The sequence below is a fragment of the Ursus arctos genome, chromosome X (genome assembly GCF_023065955.2).
Source record: "Ursus arctos isolate Adak ecotype North America chromosome X, UrsArc2.0, whole genome shotgun sequence".
Classification (NCBI taxonomy): domain Eukaryota; kingdom Metazoa; phylum Chordata; class Mammalia; order Carnivora; family Ursidae; genus Ursus; species Ursus arctos.
In genome coordinates this window covers 6,988,406-7,007,127 of record NC_079873.1, presented here as the reverse complement: position 1 = coordinate 7,007,127, position 18,722 = coordinate 6,988,406, and the positions used below count along the sequence as shown (strand labels likewise).

General features: G+C 50.8%; 1 protein-coding gene across 2 annotated transcripts in view; it reads right to left on the bottom strand.

Annotated features, from left to right (window-relative positions):
* The window catches only part of CLCN4 (chloride voltage-gated channel 4), a 63,810-nt gene that overhangs the window by 22,865 nt on the left and 22,223 nt on the right, over positions 1-18,722 (bottom strand). The window contains exons 3-6 of one of the 2 annotated variants that reach the window (XM_026478153.4): positions 14,174-14,328; positions 11,679-11,778; positions 7,763-7,950; positions 4,950-5,072 (exon numbers count right to left, since the gene is read on the bottom strand). In XM_026478153.4, coding sequence (XP_026333938.1) covers positions 4,950-5,072; positions 7,763-7,950; positions 11,679-11,778; positions 14,174-14,317 — 555 coding nt within the window. In that variant the 5' untranslated portion in view covers positions 14,318-14,328. Of the gene's footprint in view, positions 1-4,949; positions 5,073-7,762; positions 7,951-11,678; positions 11,779-14,173; positions 14,329-18,722 lie in introns of those variants that run through there. The other variant, XM_044391872.3, reaches the window with a different exon arrangement.

Here is an 18,722-nt window from a genome sequence, read left to right as displayed (position 1 = left end):
TGGGGAATCAGAAAGCAGTGAGGACTGGCTCTTTCCCGGGGGAGATGTGATGCAGTTGGTCTGAGGTGTATCCCGGGCATGGGGATTTTTACAGCCTCCCCAGGTGATTCAAAAATGCAGTCCACATGGAGAGCCACTGCTCCAGTCCTGAAAAGAGTAGTACAGGTATTCCTAATTTCTCCATACTTCAGGGACGGTCCCAAAACACTCTCCGGCATCAGGTCACCTTTGGCAATTTGGGGAGGGTCGTGAAGTGAGCTAATCTTCAAACTCTTAAAGGCCTACGAATGCAGGACCTTCACCTCAGGCATTATTGATCTGTTTCTTTTTTTTTAAGATTTTATTTTTATTTATTTGACAGAGAGAGAGACAGCCAGCGAGAGAGGGAACACAGGCAGGGGGAGTGGGAGAGGAAGAAGCAGGCTCCCAGCGGTGGAGCCTGATGTAGGGCTTGATCCCTGAACGCCGGGATCACGCCCTGAGCCGAAGGCAGACGCTTAACGACTGCGCCCCCCAGGCGCCCCTATTGATCTGTTTCTTCATTCACAGAGAAAGACCAGGCCAGTGAGCGTGTGGGCGCGCGTTTCCAAAGCACTCAGTGAGCTCCTTCCTGTAGAGCACGAGTGAGGTCTTCTAGCTCTATAGTCGGACAGTGTTTCCTGAACTAGCCTTTAACTAATGGCAGACAGACTAGCGGTGGTGGAAGTGGTCTTTAACTAGTGGTAGGTGGCTTATTTGAGCCTGTGCTCGAGGGATCTCAGATCTCTTTATTCAAGGGATGCTTTATTACGCCTGCCACAGTCCTGCCCTTTTGTGTTGCCTCGAATAAAATTATCTATAATTTTTTGTCAGTTAGTTAATATGGATTTGGACCCTAGGGTACAGTTTAAGAGTGTAATACCATTTAGAAGATTACAAGCATCTAAATTACCTGAGCGTCTGCCAGCCATGACATGTGGTGAAATGAACAATGTAATCGGTATTTTGTAATTCTCCATAATGATTTTATAAAATTGTCATGATCAAATTAGGGACTAAAGAAAGCGAATTCATTCCCAGTAAATGCCAAAACCTAATCACTTGCTTAATATGAATTAATAGAGACTGAATCAAGCAGAGCTTTCACGGGATGTGTGGGGTGGTTTTGCAACTTGCTAGTGTTACCTGTAACCCTTTCTGGTAAATAAATATTTGTGAGAGTGCTTACTCTTCGTAATGAACTGAAACATCAATTCAAAGTAAGTTTTAAGAGGACGTGATTTCTTAGAGAGTCAACAGTGGTTCTACCAACAAAGCAAACAGCGACAGAAAGAGGGGCACCCTTGCCCACCTCTCTCTAACGCCCCACGTCCAAGAACACTTGTCAATGTGCTTTATAGAGCTTAAACAAGAGTATTTATGACACAAAGTCAATGTTCTCTAAATCTGCTTTTTTTTTTTTAAGATTTTATTTATTTATTCGACAGAGATAGAGACAGCCAGCGAGATAGGGAACACAGCAGGGGAGTGGGAGAGGAAGAAGCAGGCTCATAGCGGAGGAGCCCGATGTGGGGCTCGATCCCATAACGCTGGGATCACGCCCTGAGCCGAAGGCAGACGCCCAACCGCTGTGCCACCCAGACGCCCCTAAATCTGCATTTTTAAAAATGTTTCCAAAGGAACGTCCATTCTAGGCAGCCAAAACCTTTCCGAAGCAAACACTACGGAGGATGAGCAATCCGTCAACGTGCTGGAGGCAGCACTGCCCCGGCTGCCCTGACACCGCGCCCCCCGGCACCGCCGCGGACCAAGACAGGTTCCTTTTCTAAAGAGCTCGGTTAGGATCTTTGCCAGACTGAGGGAGAGTGGGACTGTATCTCAATTTGCGTGAAGTCGGTTTAGGCAATTAGCTGGGTTTTCACTAGGAGGTTCTTTCAATGTGTGAACCACTTATTTACATTTCTTTTTTACTCTGTCCCTTTCCTCCAAGAGCTGGACTCTAAGGTTAAGAATTTCAAGCTCTCCTCCACTGGGTTCCTGACACTTTAAAAGATTATTATGGGGGCGCCTGGGTGGCTCAGTCGGTGAAGCGTCTGCCTTCGGCTCAGGTCATGATCCCAAGGTCCTGGGATCGAGCCCTGCGTGGGGCTCCGTGCTCAGCGGGGAGTCTGCTTCTCCCTCTGCCTCTGCGCTCTCTCTCCCCTCCCCTCTGATCGTGCACACACTCTCTCTCTCAAATAAATAAAATCTTTAAAAAAAAAAAACTATGTGAACTCTTTCACAAATCGAGAAATGAATGTTACGTGTAATATATGGTTAAAACTGTATTAAAAAACAAGAACCCATGTACCCACCAGCACATCAGAGAGAAGGATGGGTACCCATGAAAGCCCTGTGTTTGCTCCCTCAGCGGAACCTTCCTTGCCTGCCTTTATACGTTTAGCACACGTGTGTCACTAAATAGTGTGTGGTTTCACTGTGGCTGTTTGTGGACTCTGTATAAACAGAATCATACTTTATATATTTTTTGCCACTTTTTTCACCTGCTACTGTTTCCTGAGTTTCATGCACACCAGTGTGTGCCTTGCACGTCCGCCACACAGGAAACGTCATGCTCCACTTGGGAGTTAACTCCTTTCCAGTTTGGCTGTCACAAAGAGATGCCCGCTTTGGGCGAAGACCAGGTCCAGGCAGCCCCTCACAGACGGAGCTCACGTCCACGCCCCCTGTCTGTCTACAAGATCCCAAGCTGAGCCATGTGTCTCTGATTCTTGGAAGGGGAAGATGGGATTGCCCATCACCCCTTTTATTGCTGCTTTAAGTTTTCCAATTCCCCATCGGCCACCTGCTCATTTTGGAAAGGCAGTGTGGGTCCAAAAAAGCCCACTGTCAGGCAGTGGGATCATCAAACGGAGAGGCCGACACCAGTCTGTGCTCTTCAGTGTCCAGGGTGCCTTGGGTCTTAGATACCAAGTACGACACAGTCTGTTCTGCCATAACGCTTGTTTCGAAAACCCAAATTTGTTCCAATGTGATTCATGCACTGGGGAAGAACTAGAGCATAATGCAAATTTCACGTCTGTTTATGCACAATTTCATCCGGGAGAAACCGAATGCACGCAGAAAATGGCACCAGCCGAACGGAGCCGGGCAGGAACACACAAAACGCACGCGGCGTGGGCCTCCAATATCTACCCGTCCACACACGCACTAGCGAGCCTATGTTTCTTAACCGTTTCACACGTGTAAACTAGGCTACTGGGTTTCTTAAAGATTTTATTTATTTATTTGTCAGAGAGAGAGAAAGCACAAGCAGGGGGAGCAGCAGGCAGAGGGAGAAGCAGGCTCCTCGTTGAGCAGGGAGCCCGATGTGGGGCTTGATCCCAGGACTCCAGGATCGTGACCTGAACCGAGGGCAGACGCTTCACGGACTGAGCCACTCAGGCGTCCCTGGGCTACTGTTTTTCTAGGTTTCTATCTTTTTCATATGTGTCACTGATGAAGTTTTTACGTGTTGTGCTCCTAATGCCTCTTGCCCCAGCAGCGCCGTGCTTTGGCCCATGCGACGCGCACAGCCCTGTGACCTGCGGGGAAGCCCGTGCTGCGCGGGAGCAGAACGGACTCTGCTAAGGCAACAGGAAGGTGCTGCGGCTGGCTTTTCCCGTCCCTGCAGCAATGTGTGAATACAAACCAACAAGAAGTCAGCATGACATGTTCCTTTTTTCTCTCTTTCCTGGAACAGGATAACACCGGGCCCTTCTTTTGACAATCTTTCGATGACTCCAGCCCTTTCCAAGAACTGTCCGGAACAGCAGCGGTGTTGGCAAGTACCACCAAGAAGTGTGAGTCAGGGGAGCAGGCACCAATGTGGGTCTGCTGCCACAACCGGTCTCATCCTAAACTCAAAATCTCCACCTCCAGGGGCACTGCTGAAGCACCCACCTGAAGGATAACTGAGCTGCACTGATTACAGTGGCAATATAAGAACTTCCTAAAAAATACATTTGTTTGTTTGAGAGAGAGCGAGCAGTGGGAAGGGGGAGAGGGAGAGAGAAAGTCCCAAGCAGACTCCAAGCTAAGTGCAGAGCCCCACGCAGGGCTAGATCCCATGACACTGAGATCGTGACCGGAGCTGAAACCAGGAGTGGGTTGCTTAACCGACTGCGCCACCCAGACACCCCAATATAAGAACTTTTAAACTTATTTCTGGCTAAAATGTCCACTGTCTGGGCTTTTGGGGGAACTTGCTCAGTTATCATTATTCTAGCTAGTAGGTCCTCCTCGGTTTGCAGTTTCATCTCAAGCATTCCTCTTGATCGATGAGGTCACCTCCCTCACACTTGGGTTACACGAAAGTGCTAAAAAATCTAAGAACTCTAAACTCACGGGGGGGCGTCCACAGTGCACGCCCTGAGTGTGCAGTTAAGTGTTTTAAAGACTGCTATTACCCCGCCACCAGAAGAGCAAAACGTAGCAAGGGAGTTCACTCATGAGAGAGTTGACTCATCAGTCAACGTTCCGAGCAACAAACCTCCGTTACTGTCTTTTTTTCACATTACATCCTAGGTGCACTGACAAGTTTCTAAAGTGCCACATTTCCATATGTGGTTAATGAACTCTGATTCCACAGGCTTTAAGAGTTATGCCTGGTTTGCAAAGACAAGAATTTAATCATCTGAGAAGCAAAAGAGCACACATCCTGAATATAGAGCATCAATTCTGAAGCCAGACAGCTGGGTTCGACTTGTAGCTAACCAGCTGTGTGACCTCAGGCAAGTTACTTCACCTCTCTGTGCTTCAGTTTCCTCGACTATCGAATGAGAAATGGCAGAACCTACTTCACAGGCTCGCTCTAAGAACTGAATGAGTTAACAGATATCAGATGTTCGGGACTGTGCTTGGCACCTCAGTGCTACATAAGTGTTTGCTTTTCTTATTATCGGCACAAAAGAAATCAGGCCACCACTCACCTCTGGTATCCCCGAGCCACAGGCGTATGGTGCAAACACGCGCACCAGGGAGACGGCCAAAAACGCAAACAGCAATGCCCACAGGATGTACATGAGGTAATTCAGAATGTAAGCACTGGCCCCCTAAACAACACACACAGAACAAGGAAGAACACATGAGCGTCACAGAGCCGAGCACCGCCCCCGCCCGCCCCCTCCGCCGGGACAGCAGGAGTTTCCGCAGCTCGGGCAGCTTCTCAGCCGGCCCTGTGTCAACAGAGAGGCCAGTGCTGGTTTTCGGAGCCGTTGCTATTGCGACGTGGGTACACACCAACCCAGCACCGGGCGTCCCTCCGGGAGCCGTTTACACATGCCCTCCACCGGGGAGAGCTCCGCCTGCATGGATACGGCAGAGGGCACGCAGCTGGTGTCGTCCCCGGCGCTAGAGGTTATGAAAGGTGAGACACCGAAAGTTCTGGAACATTCGTCTTGTCCCGTCTGCGGTGCACTGGCCTCTCCAGCCTTCGCGAAGGCCACATCAGTGCCTCGGCAAGCGGCAGAACTGTACGTGCAGGCGCTGCTGCTCTGGCGTGGCCCGGACCCGCGGCACCAGTGTCCCCGGGGCACATGGACGCAGCACAGACTCTGGGCTCTGCCCCGGGGCTGCCGAGTCAGACGCTCTGGGGGGCGGGGGGGGGGGGGCAGCAAAATGTGTTGCAGCAAGCTCTGCAGGCACTTTTAGAGCGAAAAACACAATCCCTGCCTTCAGAATAATGCTCCGAACAGTTCATTCCAAATTATCTGACGAATAAAGAATGGTCTCTGAAGCAAACACACAGTCTCGGGTCTTTGATGCTGAGGACCTGGGCTACCGGGTGGAGACACTTCTCTCGGCCTCAGCTTCTTGCCACCATCTGGATTAGTCAAGCAAGGGGCGGAGCAAAGCGAGGTCACCTACAAGTCAGGCCATGGATACGGCCACATGTGCGCCTGTTAAATGCAGATCCACGTTCCAGGAGGCTGGTGTGGCCTTTACAATCCCGTACACTCACACCCTATGCAGGGGAAATCGGACTGAGGAATACATCCCACCCACTTAAAACCGTACTTTTTGAGACTAAAAATAACTTCTCATTCTGCTAACAGTCATTCTTTGAATCAAAGTATAAATCTTAGAAACGGCTGAAAAGATGGACAGCCATATTTCCCCCAAAAAAACATATTGCAAGTAGGAGACAAAATAAAATATGGTGTCCAGCCAATTTCACCTGCCCACTCCCATCAACCAAGTAGAGAATTTATGTTGGGAAGTAATGGAGAGCACTGAGAAGGTGTGAGATTTCAAGATCCCTGTCTACTTCTGAGATTGGAAGGAATTAATTTTCAATTCCACTGAGGAAGAGGTTTAGCCAAATGGCCAAGTGCACTCCACATATCCTTCAGCTGTGCTAAGTCCATCAAGAAAAAAAGAAAACACAACTGTGGGGGGCGGGGGGAGGGACAATCACATCCATCTTGCAAAAATACATCCTCACGCTACCCCTCATGTGAATCTCACCAACCTAGCTCCCTGCCCCCTGAGTTTCTGATCTGTCAGTGACCCACAGTCACTGTCATCGTCACTGAGTTCAGTTACAAGTTAACCCTTTTCCCGAATGAAGATTTCTGTACAGATCTGAAGTTCTAAGTGCCGTGAAGGCAAGCACCAAGTCTGGCAGTTCACCGCTACACCCCCTGCACCTGGAACACTCCCATCACAGGAGGCCCAGAAACATCCTCTGCAATTCACCCTTAAAATGCACCAGAAGACGATACTTAAACCACGATGAGATGGCACGTCACACCTACTCGGATGGCTAGAATCGAATCCAGACAATCATAAGTGCCAACGAGGAGGCAGACCAACAATAGCCCTCGCACGCGGCTGGTGGGGATGGAAAATGGCGAAATTGCCCTGGAACACATTCAGGCAGTTCCTCAAAAGGTTTAACACAGAGTTACCACAGGACCCAGCAATTCCCTAAGTCTAGACCCAAGAGAGATGAAAAACACGGCCACACAAAAGCTTGTAAACAAACATTCCCAACAAAATCATTCCTAACAGCACCTCAACTACGGAGCGGATAAATGTGGTCTAGCCATACAATGAAATAAGACTCAGCCATGGAAAGGAAGGGAACACCAATTTATCCTGCAACATGAATGAACCTGAAAAACCTGATGCTGAGTGAAAGAAGTGGGATACCAAAGCCCACATAGCGTAGGATTCCACTCAGAGACAGAGCGATCAGGGGTTGCTTAGGGCTGGTGGGCTGGGAGGAATGGGGAGTGGCTGCCAACGGATACAAGGTTTCTCCTGGGGTGATGAAGGTGTTCTAAAATTGTATGGTGGGGATGGTAACACAACTCTGTGCATCTTCTAAAAGCCAGCGTGCGGTACACTTTAAATGGGAGACCCATACAGAATGTGAATCATATCTCACTAAAGCTGGTATTGTTTCTCATAAAAAGAGATAACTTCTTTTCTTATTGAAGGTATAAAGAGCAACCCTGCTTCTTCAGCACAGTCAGCAAACCACTCTCGGTCAGAAAAATAACAGGACTTTTATAAATATCTACACATATCATGCACGTGAATCAGTAGGGAACGCTTTCCCAACTTAAGTTTGCACATCAGAGCCAGAAGAAGCCAAGTCGCACTGGGATTGAGCCAAGGACAGTTATCAGAACAGACACTGGAAGGAAGCACAGCCATCCAGAGAAGGCCCCGTGGTGTTCCAAAGCGCCTGCGGAATGGTGGGCTCTCCCAGCCAAGACCCTGACCAGAAACCCACCTCTGATTGATTCACCAGAAGCTCCGACCATTTCTGCCAGAGGGGACACTTGTCCCTGTCCTCAAAAGTGGTCTCGTTGGAAGTCCAGCAGCACTGCTCGTGGCTGTACCAGAAGGCGGACAGGCAGACCCCCTCCTTCAAGTCGGTCATCCAGTCGACGGCGAGATCGATGACCCCAGCCAGGGTGCCTGGAAGAAGCAGCAAGAGCCACTTTAGAGGAGGCCTGCTGTGATGAGGCAGGAGAACACAGGGCCTGGGGCCCGACGCAGGAGCTCGGCGGCCACGCAGGCCGTGCCGAAGGAGGGGACCACGCTGCAGAAGGGCCATGTAGAGGTCTCCTGAGCACTTCCGGCGTGGGCAAGGCCTTGCCCAGCCCAATGAGAAACAGGCCAAGGATAGGTGATGCCTGGGTGGCTTAAAACCAGCAGGAGCGACAGACATGCAGGGCTTAAGTCATCACAAGCCACTGGGGCCAAGCAGCTTTCAGAATTCATCCCTTCCAAATTCTAGAAACAGGGTACACAGGCCCTATATATGAGGTAACCCCTCAGAGGCTTCTGGGGCCTGATGTTGGGATCACACACATTAACATTCTGCAGACAAACCTGACAATTCAGACGAAATGGAGGCATAAGAACTATTAACAGCCTCATCATTTAAGTAAGGTTTTGCCACCAAATGGGAACCAAATTTGGAAAATCCTACTTGTTATAACTTTCTGGATTTTTAAAATCATGGATAAGGGATTGTGGATCTATATAAGAAGAAAACTACTTTAAATGCCAACAGAAGAGAGATAAATTGGGGTGTGCAGTGGGCCACAGAAGGCTACCTTGGATCTCTTTCTAGAATAACCCATTCCAGAGTCTTTTACGGAGGCAGGGAATACCTTCAGGCTACGAAATTTTTCAAACTTTTACCGGATCTTTATAACAATATCAACTCCCCACCTGCATCCGCACGCCTGCTCTCCTGTTACGTCGAAAGCTGCCCACTGTTCTTAGGAGAACGCCTAAATCCTTAGCAGGTGGCAAACTCGAACAGCTGGCCCCTCATACCTTTTCCGCCTCATCTCTTTCCATCACTAACGCCCCCCCCCCTTCCTGCCCACACCACGCTCCTGGAGCACACCAGGCTCTCCTCTCTACACCACCTCAATCAGCACTGTCCTTCCCAGACCCGGCAATCTCCTAGTTATCTTCCAGATTCAATAGTTACATCACCTCCTCCGGGAAGCCATTCCCGATTTCCTGTCTGGGCTAGATGTGCCTCCCAGGCATTCCCCCATCAACATACCTCTCATATCCTAATCACACGAGTGTGTATGTGTGTGTACAGTGTCTAGTCCATAAGTTGGGGGGGGAGATTCTGCTGTGTGGTTTGCGTGCCAAGGTAGGGGCGACGCTCCATGTCGAACCCCGGACACAGGACGCCGCGTGAAGAAGCTGATCATAAGACTACATACTGTAGGACTGCACTTAACGAAACATCCAGAACAGGCAAATATGTAGGGAGACCGAGTGAGATGAGCGGCCTCCTGGGGCTGGGAGGCGGCTGGGGGCAGCGGGGTTTGATAGCTAAGGGGGATGGGGAATCTTTGGGGGCTGATGAGAAGGTTCCAAAGTGGAAGCGTGGATGGTTTTCCGACTCTGAATATGCTAGAAAGCGCTGCACTGTACAGTTTGACGGGGTGAATTACATCTTCATAAAGCTTTTACTGACACACACACACACACACACACCCCAGGACGAGGGGGTCAAGGCTGAGAGAGGGAGGGGACTTTGAGGAAAGGTGGTCAGGGAACGCCTCAAGCGTGAGAAGACATTCGAACAAAGACCTACAGAAGGCGAGGGAGGGGTCCTGTGCATATCCAAGGGCGACACCAGTGATCAGCCCGGATTTCGTCGCTCTTCGTTCGCTTGCAATCACCTTGTCCCTCACCCTGACGGGGCCGCTGGGCTTCGTTCGGTGGAATAACAGCGACACCCAGTGGGGACTCCCGGTAAACGCCCCGCACAGGAGCTGCCGCTTGGGCCTCCCCACCGTGGGAGTCAAATACAAGGTCCAGGGCGCCGCTGAGGACAGAGGACTGGCCAGGCAGGGGGACCCCGGGGTCCTCCCCACTGTCAGAACCACTGGGGAAGAGAAAAGTGAAGCGGACACAACTTGCCGGCTTTCCCTTGGAGGCACACTTTGGCCACCCTCACTGTCCGCGTCCTCCCCCTCTCGCCTTCCTCCTGCCTCCGTCTGGCTGGGGTGTCCGCAGAGCGCCCTTGGGCAGGCGGCGCTCAACCCCGGCCGCACGTACAGTCACAGGTGGAGGGGGCTGGGAGGAAGGAGGGGGGCTTTACCCAAGGCTAGGGCACCATCTCTGGGGATACTACTGACTTGGAGCACAGGCAGCAACATTGTTTGCTTTCATACCCTGGGTGATTCTTCCTGAAAGAACTGGTGGAAATTGGGTTGTTAGGGAAACCAACCGGTCAATATCAGGTTTGTTAAAGAGAGCCCAATCGGGCTCTTCCGTCAGCCACTAAATCCATGCTGTGCTGTCTTCTCTGGCAAGACGCTAGAACATCTATTCTAGATTTCTTCATTTCCTCTATTTATTTCTCCTGCCTAGAAGCCAAGAACAATGATACGGTATACAGTTTCACCAATCTATTCTAAATAAAGACATCCACATTCACAGCAAATTCCTACCCTGCCCGCTTTCAAAGGTGTTCGTGGAAGCAGTCAAACAAATTGGTGGCGAAACACTGTATAGCCACGAAGTCGAATTCCCTGCCAACGCTGCTGCCGGTCTATACCGCGGCTGCCCCTGGGAACGGAAGGCGGAACAGCCACCGTGACTAGAGGAAAAGGATCCCCCTTCATTCAGCACGCCTCTTGGCTCTGGAGCGTGGGCCGGCCGAGGCCGAGGGAGGCCCTCCCTGGCAACCAAGCCCCTCCCGCGACTGTGTATGGAATAAATGAAAGATTCGTCCAGAAGTCAAAATCCTCTGTAATCACACAATTTGTATCTATGCCCTGTTAGCATTCTGTCTTTCTTAGAGCATTTACTATGTTCTGCCTTTATTACAGTCTTTCTCTGATCAATCCTATAACCATAACTCTTCTGTTATTACAGGTAAGTGATTTTTATTAAGGGAGTCGCTTTTAGTGTGCTCAGATTTTTTAATTTTTAGACATTAACCTTCAGAGCCTCCTAAAAGGAAATACGTCCCGGCACAAGAATTGCCAAGGAGAGCTGGTACATTTGATATTAAAAGGGCAGGTTTCCCCTCCAGATACTCCTCCACTCACTCTGGAAACATCAACTGCTTGCAAGCATGGTGCTGGGATTATAAAAATGAAGGACGCAGAGTCCTTGAGGGTCAAAACAACGTACGGGCTGGAGGTATTTGCCCCGGGCCTGCCTCAAGCCCCGCGGGTGTCTCCGATTATTCTCCGAGTATCCCAGGATGTGTACAACTCACTGCAGGGCCTGCCAGTATTAGTAAAAAACACTCTCACATGGCGCCTTCTTATTCGAGATCAAAGTTTTCTCATACTTGCTTGCCGTCTACATAAGCAAGGACTACAGAATGCAAACTATGTGCTTTCGATAAAATCCAGGATGGCCATAAACCTGTGTGCTGTGCAGAAACGGCCGGCCGGCTCTCTAATTACAGCTTTTTTCCAATGACTGCATTTGGGCCCGTGCCTTGGGGTCTTGCCTGATTGATGAGACGTTTTATGTTAAATGTGTGGTCATGTAGTTTGCTCTGAGGTATTTCAAGTAATACATCCCTTGCTCGGGGTAAAAGGGAACCGGTCCATCTGGGAACACCAGCCCGAGCAGGAAGAGCTGGTGCTCTGGGCTCGGCGCCTCCGGCTCCGGCCCAGGGGGCTGCCGCGCGCCCCCCCACGTACCCGCCAGCAGGCCGATAAGCAGCATCACCACCCAGCCTGACCAGGCATCCAGCAAACTCTTGATGAACTCCCATATGGACTCCTTGCTTTTGCTGGTTATCTAGAAACAGAAAGACACAGCAGTTGATTCTGGGTACATTTTCCAGTTCACACTTCCTTCCCTGAAACAGTTTCCTCCGGGAAACGGGGTGAGTGAGAAAATGAATGTAAGTGACCAAACTGCCACTTGCGTCACGCTTCCCACTACCTGGCACGATGGCAAAATGGGTTTTCGGGTTCACACACAGTTGTAGAGATGCCATCGTAGCCGCTGAAGACTTAGAATCCCCCTCCAAATCCACTTAATTAAAAAACTTCCTAAGTGTGATTTGAACTTTGATGATTCAGAAGCCATTCTGAAGGGAGACAGCCAGTCGCTGTCACCATTTTCAATAAGAATTACCACTTTACCCCTCACCTTACGGTCTGCTCACAAAAGCAGCTCTTCAACAAGAGTTCATCTCCTTCTTTGGTTTTCCAGGTCAAATGTCAACAGCAAGAACTCTGAATTAGCGCGGCCCACCTTCAGCAGGCGGATGCAGCGTCTGAGCACACTGCCCTCTCCTCCCGACCGTGCTCTGAGACGCCCTTCCTCTCAGAGCCCCTCAGAACATTCTCGAAAGATTTTCAACTCTGCCGGTCAGCCGGCCTCTGTCACAACTCCTCGACTCTGCTCCGGCGGCACAGAAGGCCGGCGGGAACGCGCCTGTGAATGCGTGCAGCTGCGGGCAACTTTCCTCACCGGAGCACGTGCCAAGCTGGCGGGGCCCGAGGGCCAGAGTCCCGCACCCTCCGCTCCGGGCCGAGGGCTGCCCCCTCTGCCACGTTCCTCCACACCGGACCCAGGAGGCTGGCTCATCTTCTGGACTCCACCTCACCCCCTACGGACGTCTCTGCTCCCTTTTCCCGTCAACTTGCGCGCAATGATGGGACCCAGCGGCGCTCCGATGTCACCCCCGTCCGGCTGGGAAGGTGCCCTCCCCGAGGCCGCCGACAGTGCCCACGCTGCGGGGCTGCCTCCTACTTCACCTCTCCGCGGAAAGTGAGCTGGCTGGCGGCCCCGTCCTCGCCCCTCTCTCCTCCTCGCACCCGCGGCCACTTTGCTGGTCCCCCTCCTTCACCTCTCCCGCCTCTCCCAGGTGTCGGCCACAGGCGCCCCGCCGACCCACGGCACCCACTAAATTATCTCGGCAGGGCCCGGAGTTCTGACTCCCTCCTTACTGCTCCCGCCACACACCGGGGCCACCTCGGCCGCTTCTAAAGCTTCGGGGCCCACTCACACGCCGGGGCCCCCTCCTCCTGCACCGCAGCCCTGACCTCGCCCTTGCTACGGAGTTCTCGCCACCTGCCAACCGCCCCCAGCTGCAGCCTGGGTCAACAGCTCAAACTCAAAGTGGCTGACACAGAACTCACTGGCCTCCCCCTCAAATCTGTTGTTCCCCTTTCCTTCCTTCTTGCCAACAAGGCCATCACCCCCTTCTACCTGCGGCCACGGCCTCATCCTGGACTCCCCTCCCTGCCTATCCCCAATACCCCACCACCACCAAATCCTGTCAGGGGCTCCTCGGAATAACCCCTGACCCTGAGCCTCTCCGCATGTGCACTTCGCTGCCTTCTGTCAGACCTTCTTCCTCTTTCTCCTGAACTGATTTCCAAGCTTCCTGTTTCTCCCTCAGCGGTGCGTCTTTCTTGTATTCTGTGACCATGAAGATGAAACCCAAACACGTCTTCATGGCCTACTTGGTCATTTCTGGTGTGGCCATCTGCCCGTGTCCACCCCTTCTGTGGACCCTCCCCTGGGCCGCAGAGCTCCTGAACCACCTATCATGCCGTGTTCTCTCATGCCTCTGTGACTTTACAAAGGGGCCCCTCCTGATTTTAGAATCTTTTCCCCTTTCTTCGCCTAGCAAACTCCTAGTCAACCTTCAAGGCCCAATTGAAATGTCACCGTCTCTAAAAAACCCTTGCCTAACCGTCCCTCCTGAATGATCCCACAGCACTTGATACCCAACTTTATGGTGGCCACTAAAATATAGTCTGATCGCCAACTAGCTGCCGGCACTGTGCTATGTGCTTTCATACACACGCAACTCGCTCCATCTTTAGATATAGTGACCTCCAGCCTTGTAGAGGAGAAACCAGGGTCTAGAAACGGCGCCCCAAAAGTCACCCAGCCTAAAGGCGTCAAGGGCAGGATGTACCGGATTTGTTTGGTTCTGGAGTCTCCTCATCGCCCTCCACACCATACCTCTGTATGACACAGCCTCCCACCCAAAGCGGGTAGTCTCGTAATTCCCTGTCCCCATCTCTGCCTCTCTCGCTAGCCCTTCTCTTCTTCAGAATCTCGTCCAGTATGTGACACGTGACTTAACCCTACCTCAGTAACTGTCCCACAAAAGCACAGCCCAGCCACTTGAAGGGAGCCCCTTTGACATGCCTTTATGAAAGCCACCTACCTTTCTGTGTCTGTCGGTGTCCCGGGACTTTTCCCGTAGCCAGTCAATGGTGTGGAAGTCCTCATACGTCCCCACATCAGGGAATGGCTCATCGAGGAAATCCATCAGGTTCCCAGAGCCACTCATCGCTCCTGCATTGACCATGCTAGTTACACCTGGGAGAGGAAGCCTGGGATTAAAACCATCGCTCGGGACATCTGCAAGACACGGCAGAACCAGCCACACGTAGTATTTTCTTACGCAAGAAAGAATTGCTTCCGCAAGGCACCTGTGCTATAACGAAATGTATATACAGTCCGCCTTCGTCCCTGTAGGCTGCAGTAACAGACTGGGCCGCTTAGAAACAACAGAAAGGTGTTTCTCACAGTCCTGGAGGCTGGAAGTCCAAGATCAAGGAGCTGCAGGGTCAGTGTCCGGTGAAGCCCCTCAACCTGGTTCACAGGCAGCCATCTCGTCACCGTGTCTTCAAATGCTGGAAACAACAGTGGAGCTCCCCAGGGTCTAAGGACACTAATCCCATCCACGAGGGCTCAGCTCTCACGGCCTGATCACGGCCCAAGGGCCGCACCTCCTAACACCATCCCATCGACGGTTAGGTGCCAACACATGAATTTTTAGGGGGACACCAACCTTCGGGCTGTAGCACAGTCAAGTTTTGTTATTTGCGGCCATTACGTTCTACAAAGTCACCATGAACACCGAATTAGTGAGTACTGAAGCGATGCCCCTAAGTGATATATACAAGCCTCTGGTCAGGTTGTTATAAACTGGTCAATACACAACGCTGCTTTTTGTGTTTCTGTTTAAAGACATCTTCTTTTATATATATATATTTTTTTTTTATTTTATTTATTTATTTGACAGAGATAGAGACAGCCAGCGAGAGAGGGAACACAAGCAGGGGGAGTGGGAGAGGAAGAAGCAGGATCATAGCGGAGGAGCCTGATATGGGGCTCGATCCCATAACGCTGGGATCACGCCCTGAGCCGAAGGCAGACGCTTAACCGCTGTGCCACCCAGGCGCCCCTAAAGACATCTTCTTGAATATATACCGCTGATTCATGAGCAGTGAAGTCCCGGCTGCAGCTCACACCCAAATGGAGCTTATCTGACAAACGGCTTCTCTCCGCAAGGCATACTGCAGCCTTCTGGCGCGTGAAAACACCACAGGCGCTCCAGCCCTGCATTTCGGGCCCACGACAAACAGCAAATTACCAATTAAAAAAAGCACAAAAATGTGAAACACATGGCACGAAACAGTCTGTACAAAGGACGCTTGTTTCTAGTAGGAGAGCTGAAGCAGGATGGAGGAGCCGGGAGCGTGTCTTTCAGGTGACTCAAACTTTTTGCCACTGTGCACATGCACGTCCGCGAGTAACCAGGAGAGTACCACGTGTATCGACTTGGGGGTTACGAGTACATTTGAGTGAGTAGGCAAATGCACAAATACCGAACCGCAGAGTATGAAGATGGACCACACGCATTTCTGAAAAACCTCGAGTTCTGCAAAAGCAAGGCGTCAAAACGAGAGGGCTCGAGGGGCAAATAGGGTCGAGGCACACCACTCCAAATCCAGTCACTGCAACCGAACCAATAATCGGTTCTCTTGTGAGAGTGAAATGCTGGCCCGACACGAACTCACTGGTGGAAGCCAAGGCAATCTGCAGACAGCAGTGGCCCCGTATAGGGGGTGCGGGGTGGAGGTGGGGGGGCCTCCTGGAGATGGACAAGGCAAGAGGACAACCTGCCCCATGACCCATGCTATGATCTGAACATGTGTGTGCCCCAGAAATTCGTATGCTGAAATCCCATCCCCCAGTGTGATGGTGTTAGGAGGTGGGGCCTTTGGGCGGTGACCAGGTGAGGGGGACAAAGCCCTCAAGAATGCAGTTAGTGCCCTTATAAAAGAGACCCCAGAGAGCTCCCTCACCCCTCCCATCATGTGAGGACACAACGAGAACCCTCTGAAGGAGAAGAGGGCCCTCACCCAACCGTGCTGGCCCCCCCGTGTCAGACTGCCAGCCTCCAGAACTGCGAGAAATGAATGTCTCCTGTGTAGAAGCCCCCAGTCTGTGGGATTTGATCACAGCAGTGCAAACAGACTAAGACAAGCCGAGAGCCATGCCCGCTGGCAGCGCACCGCCCCGGGCGAGGAAGCTGTGGGTACAGACGCTCACTTTTAATTTTTCTTAAAATACAGTCAAAAGCGCTCCTGCTGCCAGGACAGTAGCCAAGCTGAGTGTTTCTCCTTTCCCTGCCTAAGATAACAATTCCGCTCCCACTCTCCTGGCTCCCTGGGTCTGGAAAACCACCGCAAACAAACCAAGACACCTTCCATGCTATACCACCATCAGAGCCTGATTTACAGATCACACAGGAGCTAATTTGAGACACAGAAAATGCTTTGCAGCAGGACCAATGCTCCCCACCGGTTAGCAGGGAAAAAAATAATACACTCCCACAAAGACAAGAGGTTGGAATAAGCACTAAATAAGAATTACTTTGGCAAAGAGCATGGAAATTTGAATTATAGGACGAGGACCACAAAAGTGCTGGAGTAGATGCTTAAAGAGGTGAAGGGTACTTATAAACATATTTGAGCATAGGCTTCTCTCCTTGCTTTATGTATTTTTATATCTGGAGGACTCAACCACGACCTGACGAAACTGCATTTTAATCAAATTGAAAAGTCACTATGGGCAAAGTGGGGTAATCACCTTACAAGCAATAAAGTGGCGATACTGAGTGATTTATTGACCGTCTGTGCAACTCGGCTGCTTTAAAACTTTAAAAGTTTGAGGTCTGAGCCATGCCAAGCTGAAAACTATACCCGTTGATGAGTACCCAGGGAAGAATCATGTTGCATAAGTCAGTAGCAACCAATAATAAAAGGGAAGGAGTAAAATTAGAAAGCAAAGATTTCGTTCTCATGTCTACAAAAACAAGGTGGTAATAGCTTTGTATTATACGTGGCACAGAAAATCTCTGATGGGAAAAATAAGGGAGCTGACTATTGACCCACAATGGGGAGCTCTTGTGAGAAAAATGAAGCCAACAGACAGAAGAACAACAGAGATTTGGACATTCTACGAAAAGGGGGTTTGCGTTACCTGAAATTTAACCAAATCTCTAGTCAAGCAAACAACTCCAGGCCAACAATGGTTGAACCAAAAAGTCACTCTCGAGAACAGTTAACATCTTTAAATTTTGATGGAACATGTCATGGTCATGACAATTAGACACATATTGGTAAAGAAAAATAAACAAGATCTAATTTGATCTAATCAGGGGCTTCCCTGGGAGCCCAGAAGGAGGTGCCGAGGTAGCTTCTGACGCTGGGATTAAGAAAGACAGGAGGGCCTGGGAGAAGTGTAAGAAGAGGGAATCCATGGGGCGCCTGGGTGGCACAGTGGTTAAGCGTCTGCCTTCGGCTCAGGGCGTGATCCCAGCGTTCCGGGATTGAGCCCCGCATCAGGCTCCTCTGCTGGGAGCCTGCTTCTTCCTCTCCCACTCCCCCTGCTTGTGTTCCCTCTCTCGCTGGCTGTCTCTATCTCTGTCAAATAAATAAATAAAATCTTTAAAAAAAAAAAAAAAAAAGAGGGAATCCAGGTTAGAAAAATGGGAAGAGTTCAATCCGGAATCCATTTGGGAGATGTGGATGGATAAGGATTGAGAACCCAGCCAAACATGGGAGCGACAAGGAGTGAAGTCCCTGGACTTGCTAACTGAGCAATAAACTTTAGCTGCAGAAGTCATTATGGCGCCAGGAACAAGCCCAAATGGATACAAAGAGTCATTTGTACCTTAGTGAGGAGCTCTTGCTCCTCTCATCTCTTTTTATTTCTTCTCTCCAATAAGACTTCTGCTGACAGATGACACCCATGATTATGGCCTCAAGGCCTTGGTTTCAGGAAGGACAACATCCTAGAACCTGGATCTGAGACCCCTGCTTGGTCTGGATCGTCTAGGTCAGGGCTCAGCACACTGCAGCTTGTGGGGCCAAATCTGGCCTGATGCCTGGTTTTGTAAATAAAGTTTTAGTGGCACACAAGCCACGCCCAGGCATTTATATATTGTCTATGGCTGCTTCCATGTTACGAGAGCAGAGTTGAGGAGTTGTAACGGAGACTATATGGCCCACAAAGCCTGAGACGTTTACTATTCTACAGAAAACATTTGCTGATCCCTGATCTATGCAGTGGACTGATGGCAAACATGGCCATATTCTCTACCCCTCCCTGGATCCACCACATTCACAATGGGACTTCCTGGGTCCTCCTCGTCAAGAGACGGGGTTGATTTCTCCACCTGCTGAATCTGGACTGGCCTGTGACACGCAGAAGTGACTAGCACGCATGTGCCACTCTAGATCCCAAGAGGCGATGCAGCCTCTGCTGTTTTGGGGGTGGTTTTTGGTTTGGGTTTGGGTTTTTTGGGGCCTCTGCCTCTGCCACGAGAAGAAGCCCAGACTAGAACGCTGGAAGGTGAGAGCCCACATGGACTCGAGCTGGGTCAGCTGAACTGAGGCCATCCTAGATCGCCTAGGCCC